The 7,663-nt window shown below is 45.7% G+C and overlaps 1 protein-coding gene across 1 annotated transcript in view; it reads right to left on the reverse strand.

Annotated features, from left to right (window-relative positions):
- il11ra (interleukin 11 receptor subunit alpha) overlaps window positions 1–7,266 on the reverse strand; it is a gene marked incomplete at both ends in the record, with an annotated part of 10,586 nt that extends 3,320 nt beyond the window's left edge. The window contains 5 exons of the mRNA XM_079234889.1: window positions 1–162; window positions 367–481; window positions 1,342–1,508; window positions 2,523–2,589; window positions 7,170–7,266. The exon at window positions 1–162 is cut by the window's left edge and continues 2 nt beyond it. Coding sequence (XP_079091015.1) covers window positions 1–162; window positions 367–481; window positions 1,342–1,508; window positions 2,523–2,589; window positions 7,170–7,266 — 608 coding nt within the window. The remainder of the gene's footprint in view (window positions 163–366; window positions 482–1,341; window positions 1,509–2,522; window positions 2,590–7,169) is intronic.
- Between the last annotated feature and the right edge of the window lie 397 nt (window positions 7,267–7,663).

The raw sequence follows: 7,663 nt of genomic DNA on the forward strand, positions 1-7,663 counted from the left end.
AGCTCGTGTAACCTGAAGCGGGCAGACGTGGTCTCGGACCCCAGGCCGTTGCTCTCTGTGATCCTCAGGGTGTGGATGGTCTGCCAGAAGGCGGGGTGATCTATGTCGCAGTGCTTGTGGGCCAGATCCAGGACGCACGGCCTCCACTCCTGACCAGTCCCCCTTTTTAAAAGAAACAAAGACAAGTGCTGAAAGACACGGAGAAGCACTGGCGTGATGCGTCACCGTGGAAAAAGTTGCTGAAAAAATAGATGTGACTCGTGCACTTCATTCAAAATGTCACATCTGTGGCACGTTGGTTTCGTCATTGCTGTGAATGTGACCTTGTGTGTCGTTGTTTGGAGCGATGCAGTAACTCGCTCTTACCTGAAGGAGGCGTTGTACTTGGCTGGCAGGAAGGTCTTTACCGATTCTGTCCAGGAGCAGCGGACATGCGTGTGGTTGGGCACTTGACAGGAAACGCTCAGCAGCCCGGGGGGGTCTGGGAGACGGGAGTCAGACAGTTAATCGTCAGGAGGGAAAGGGAGCATGTGATTTATTATTATTTATTGTATTATCTATTAAATGTAATATTTGAAATGTTTCTCTGTCTTGTCCCCAGGTCTGAAATTAACAGCTCTGTGCTCTGGTGTCCCTATCGTGAGCAACACATATTTTAGGGGAGGCTCGGCCAGTTCAGTGGAACCCCCCCCCCCCATCCCTATAAAAAGGAAGCCCACTTAAGGGAGCCACTTCCTGCTCGAGACAGTTACAGGAAGCGGAGGGCTTTTGTCTATGTGACGGCCGATAAGACTGGTTTTCCTCCCTGAGGATCAGTGGCGCTGGTCTGTTCTGATCATCGGCGCTTCGCAATAAGGGGCCAAATGTTGAGAGTAGGAACTCATTCATTAGGAAAACAGGCAGAGAAATATAACAATAATACATTTTAATTGTATAGCGCTTTGAAAAGGTACTTAAGGCACTGTACATGGTAAAGACAAACAATAGAAGCAGCAATAAAACAAGAAAGATGACAATGGTGAGAAACAAAATAAAAAAACTAGTATCACAGGTCAAAAGCAGATTTCAATAAATGGGTTTTAAGTGCAGTTTTGAAAGTGGCAAGTGATGGAGAATGTCTGATGCTCAGGAAAACTAAAGAGAGACGAGCATGTGGGAGCAGGAGAAACCTTACATTATGCTTTCATGCTGAATTATCCAAAGACTGAACTCAACTGTGAGGGACTGGGACGCTGCCTAAAACACCAGGGACTTTTATAAAAAGGCTGCAGCCCCATGGCGAGAGACTAAAAGTATGGCAGAGCCAAAGTCAGTCGGCGCGCACGACACGGCGACACTTACGGCCCAGCCTGAGTTGGACGGAGTGGAGGAGGAGCCCCCGGTCGTCGTGGCAGCTGTAGTTGCCCTGCGCCGAGTGGTCGGCGTGCAGCAGGACCAGGGCGCCATCGGGGGTCACTCTGTGCCGCGGCAGCGCCGAGCTGTGGTTGAGATGCCACGCCACGGGCGCCCTGCATCGGGGACACGCACGGGTTTAGTTGTTATTCCTGAAACAAGGACTAAGCTCTGTAGAGGAGTCATTCCCAAAGCTGAGACCCCGCCCCCATGTGGGTTATATGAGAGTTCCACTGGGTCTCCAAGAATAGATTTGTTCCACACTCTTTGATTTAACACGTATATCTGCAGTACGCCCTTGAGCCACATGAGGGAGCCGGGATGTTTGTGTTATTCTTTTACATTTTGTAGCCTACAGCCTGTCCACTCCCTAAATGCATTTATAAAGAAGTTATTAACATAAGCGTACATGTGTTTTTCAATCAACAAGTATATCTCTTCTAAAATAGATGGTTCACCTGTTCAAGAGCATAAAAAGTGGCGCATAAATGACAGTGAAGATGATCAGGATCACGATGAGGCTCAATGTGAAATGGGGCGCGATGGTTTTGAAATTTATTATTTTGCTCTTTTTTTATGTGGGTGCCTAGAAAAAAAAGTTTGGAAAATGCTTCTTTAAAAAGGGCATCATCATAGGAATGAAGCACCACAGTTGGTTTATCTTGCAATATTGCATTTCGAATAACAATAAAAAAGGTCAATGGCACAGGAACTGAGAGACGAATAACCGGGTTTGTCTTTTGGGGAAATTTGCTGATAATACAATGCAATTCACCGTGTAACATCTTATTTATTATTTTTATTGAAATAACAGAATACACTGTGCCTCTCTCTCTCTCTCTCAAATCAGATAGTTCAGCCCTTTTCCCCCCACAGGTTAACCCTTTGTTTCATGACTACTTATCTTCCGTTGACTGTCAGACCATCATCAAAACGGGACTTCTGTTAATTTGGTGACTATATGAATATAGCTAAATAGTTGACGATTGGGTATACAAATTTTGTTTTGGAGCGTCCGCGAAAAAAAGAATCTTTCAAACTCCGATATGACTGCTGGAAATATCTCTTTGTTACGAGGAGACAAAGAAACACAACTTCAATGTACACAGGAAACACTTTTCTTTCCTCACCAGATTTGTGACTTCCCGCAGGCCAGTGTCACGTTGGACTGCATGTGCCCGTACTGCACGCCTGACACTGCAAACACATCACATCAAAACATTAAAGTGAACACCGTGCAGAAATACCACATGTCCGCATTGCCTGTATCAGGGAGATTTAGGCGCCACCGCTTGCAGTTGAGTCAACGGCATCACAATAACATGACCGTACAAGGTTTGGGATCCTGCAGACGCTGTGGCACGCCGCATGAAGCTGCTTTATTACTGTCACCATTCAAAATAATCACTCTTATTAGCAAATCCACTTTAATATCTTAGTATATAGTAATAGACTGAGAAGCAGTGCAGCGATTTGGAAAGATATCAAGAACATACAGATGTAGGGCCCTATTTGAACGGTCTATAGACCTAGAGGTCTAAAGTCCATGACACTATATGCATTTAGGGTGTATCCGACTCCAGGTTTGCTCGTTAAACGGCTCGTAACCCGGGCCCAGAGGCCTAACGTGAGTCTAAAGTGGTCTCTTCATCGATAGGTGTGTCTCGGGCCTGGAGCGTTGCTACTGAAATGTCGGAGTCGGTCAATCCGAGGAGCGAGCGGCTTTTCTCCCCCGAAGAGAACGTATCTGCTTGTGTGTGCCAAGTGAAAGTGTAGCAGACCTCCGTCTTGACCTCGCCGTTTCCCGATCCTCTGTCCCCATCAGCAGCTCGCTGTAGAGTAAATATAGCCTACCTGCCTATGTCGGCACATCTTATTATCAGAATAATGCGCTCTTTAGGAAGGAAAACACTGGTCAATCTCTTTCTGCTGACTCAAGACAGCAATGTGTCAAAATGCCTGAAACACCCATATTTAAGGCTAACGGGCCAATGGGCGCGCGCAGCAGCACAAATTGCTACTTTACACAACGTGGCGAGAAAATGACAACTGCGTCGGGGTGAAACTAGACCACTTCGACCACATCCACACTAATACGTCCGTGTGGACGGAAATCTCTTTCCACACGGACGTTTCAGAATCGTTTGTAGCACTTCGTCGTTGTAGCTCCGTCACTGCGAGCTAAACACTCAACAAAGTCACGAGTCCTGGCTCCTCAATGGTGGAATGAGCTCCCCATTGACATCAGGACAGCAGAAAGTCTCTACATCTTCCGCCGTAAACTAAAAACACATCTTTTCCGACGACACCTTGAATAAAGAAGCAGTACTTTAGCAGCACTTAAATGGCAGTTACTTATAGCACTTTGTAGTTTGGCTTTCTTTAAGAAATTGTACTTGATTCTTGTTGTTCTGAGTTTGTACTCATGGTTGAATGCACTTATTGTAAGTCGCTTTGGATTAAAGCGTCAGCTAAAAGAAATGTAATGTCTTCAAAATGATCTCCGTCTACACGGCAACCTTCGAATACACACATCACGTGACCATTCATGCCTGCGCGTGGTGATGCGAACCGTGTTACTGGTGCTGATCCCGCTGAGAAACAAAAGCCGTCGATCTGGACAGATTTCAGCTGCTTTCTGCACTCCGTTTAAATTTGCTTGTTCATGAGATTAAATCATTGGCTACAAAATCCCCTTTTGTGGAATCCATCCAACGCGAACAGCTTCAGCTTTGTGTGCAACGTTTGAGATAACCCATCTCTGAGATTTCTGTCCCCACCCTGAGACAACAGCGGTGAATGGACAAAAACCACACTTGTGCTACATTTGTAACTCAACGGGGAACAACGAGAACAAGCCGTGATCAACGGGACTCCCCGAACCTTCGGTGACCTGCGTCTGAAAATGAAATGAAAAAAAGAAAAAAAACAGCTGACAGGCCACATCAGTGAGTTTGGCGTCCCCTGAATAAAGCGACCACTTGCCATCATCAGAGGAGTTTTAGCGGCGGCTGAACTCGCCATCCAGCGAGATCGGAAGGCGGAGCAGATTTGAAGCAATACTAAGTGCAGTGTATGCTTGAGCAAATATTTTGCGGTGGCTGCAGTAATTGGCTGATACTCTATCTCAGTAAGCGTGTGCATGTTTAGCTTGGCTCCATATTATGAAAAGCTGGCATTTACAGTGGATCTGGAGTGGAAAAACATCACGTTGGCTGCCAGTCTGCCACGCACGCACCTTCATTAATTCCCAACCTCAATCACTCAGGCATGCACACTCCCTGCTGGCCTCGCCGCCCTCAGTAACAAAGTGTTTGTCCCGGGATTGCATTTTGGTTACTTTTTTTTGGGGTTTCCTCTTTCATGTTTGATACAAACATGTTTGTGTCACAAACGGCATGAAAATGGTATCGCGAAGGATCACAAACAAAAACATTAAGTCGGATTCTTTGTTGTTTGCATCAGTGAGGGGACCAGGTGGGTGGAGCCTTCATGGGGAAGTTATTATTCAATGTGCTCTATTGGTATATATTGATGTTCCTTTTCCCTGCTGCGATAACTCCATGTGCCTTTCAGGGACCGACTAATGAAAACCAAGCTTTGAAAAGGCCTCGCAGAAGTTACTTGGTTTCCATTCACACTGAAAAAGATCGCTGCAGTTGTTTTTAGTGGCTGTGGGAAAACGAGACAGCTGGGTAAAAAAAAAGAGCGGCAAAGTGTATTTGTGGCTCCATTCATGTTTCTGAGTGGAAGGGATAATGCATTCCACTGAGGTTCTTTTCTTCTTTCATTTTTTTAAATTAGCAAATGGAGGCTCTGCTGCGGTGTGTATGGGAAACAATTTCTTCACATGTGTTCAGAAAGCTGAGCTACCAAGACTGAACACAGTGGACACATGGAGATATCACAGCTAGAAAATACAATTAATTATGATCTATGGAAGTTGAGATTGCAATTTATATTGGGTTTAGTTTTTCTACTAATTACACCACAGGCTTGCATTTGTGGGCTATACCGTTTTAAAAGAAGACATTCATTACAGTGACATTGGAGGTATCCTTGACATAACTCAGTAATAATCTAATATAATCATGACATTCAAAAGTGGCATGTATACTGAAACCAGTGTGGCGATAACGACCAACCGGCCGTGTCTTATGATGTTTTGATATCAAACTGACTGCTCTGCCTGGACCTGTCTGAGCTGACGTTGCCGTGTCTGAATGACAGGGCTCCTTCGCAGGCCGGCCTTCTGGAGGCCCCAACGTGGGAGCCATGAAGGCGACGAGCTCAAAGCGCGCCGTCATCGGCTTGAAGGTTGACTGCTACACTCAACAACTGCCGAGCTGCGAGCCAGCGACCTGGAACTGATGTGCGGCCATCACCGCGCGCACAGAAACACACATGGTTGGTCTTTAATGATCAGCAAAGAGACGGAGGTCGCTCCTCTCAAGAAAAGACCAAGAATGTTGGTGTTGGTGGTTTAGCCAACAGTGGTCATGTTAGCTGTCATCAGTTGCTGGCAAAACTGTCATTTTCAATTCAATTGTGGCTCTTGCGTTTTGACAACTGCACTTTCAAACTAATATAAAAATGAAAAACCATCCAGACCTTAACTGTCTCCACACAACCAGGCGACTACAGCTGGTCAAAATTCCTAAAAACTGCATTTCTCTTTCTATCGAGTTTGTACTAAACTACATTATTAAAACGTTTTAGTCTCTTTTCCCCGTACCCTTTTAATGTATTCAATGCCTCTCGTGTCAGTTCTTTCCAGATTTTCTTTTTCCCTTTAACCACCAAACACACACACACACACACACACACACACACACACACACACACACAGTGTGCGTTACCTGGGGCCTTGGTGCAGAGCAAAGGGTTGGCTGGTCTGAATGTGTGTATTCATGTTTTATTGGCAGTGAAGTACATTATTCCCCAAACCCGCAGCGTTCCACTCATATCTGATTCTCCCTCTGGCAAGAGGGCCCAGACACACACACACACACACACACACACACACACACACACACACACACACACACACACACACACACACACACACACACACACACACACACACACACACACACACACACACGCGCTGCAGGTTTCTCCTGACATTGAAATCAAATGGCAGGGTGGACACAGAAATTGCAAGCTGGGTGAAATTCAGTACTTTCCAAACAATAAAATAAAAAAGACCCTGGAAGCCGCCGTAGGGTGAAATTAATGGGAAGGGAAAAACTTTGACAGTTTCACCTGAAGGGCCAAGGGCGAGTGCTCTTATTGTTGGAGCGGTTCACTTGGCTGGCGTCAGAAAGAGATACAGCAAGAGAGAGAGAGGGAGACCGAAACAAAGATGGGAGAAGCATTTCTTAATGTCAGACAGATTCCTCTAGCGCCGTGTGAGGCGGGGGGGGAGAAAAAAACAAAGAACTCTTCAACAATAGATGTATTGTTTGCAGAGCAAGATGAAATCCAATTCAGCTATGAAAACCAAATGAAGAATTGCACATCAAAAATCAGAGCCATAAAGTTTAACTACAACGTGATTAAAAAAAAAAAAAAAAGTTCTCCAACTCTGCTTTGGATTTGCTCGCTCCTTTCTTCTGCGGTAGCTTTAGATCCAACAACCACTTTGAGTGGAGATAAGTCAAGAGCGCCCAAAAATAGTCCACAAAGGAATCTGTGCATGGTCCTTAACAGAATGTGCGTTTGTACATCGCGCGTGCGTGTGTGTGTTTTAAACATGTCCTCGGGACGCGACTTACCTTCATCAGTCCGAATCTGAGCTTGACCGGGTTGAAGCGACCAAGATAAAAACCAGATGACTGTCAGACACACAGGACTGGACAAAAGGCCTGGCATCTAGAAAGACAGAGGGAGGGCGGGAGAGAGGGGGAGAGGGGGAGAGAGAGAGAGAGAGAGAGAGAGAAAGAAAGCATGAACAACATCAGCAACAGCATCATCATCATCATCATCATTCTGAGTCCATTTTGTGCAAGAAAAGGAAGAAAAACATGTCTGGGGAAACCAGCCAGACATGTTTAATTTCTTTGGTCAATTTGCTCACCGGAGCTGCTGGAACGACATGCCGATGGGAAAGTTGTTTGGTGACAAAGTGTTGCGGTCTGTAAATTCACACACTGGGACGTGTCTGCCTTTTTCTCTCTTTACTCGTGCAAACTCTGTGTCGGAAAATGCAAAGACCGAAAATGCAAAGACCGAAAATGCAAAGAGCGGTCGCTTCTGTCTCCCGCGAGTG

Source organism: Taurulus bubalis (assembly GCF_910589615.1).
Source record: "Taurulus bubalis genome assembly, chromosome: 19".
Classification (NCBI taxonomy): domain Eukaryota; kingdom Metazoa; phylum Chordata; class Actinopteri; order Perciformes; family Cottidae; genus Taurulus; species Taurulus bubalis.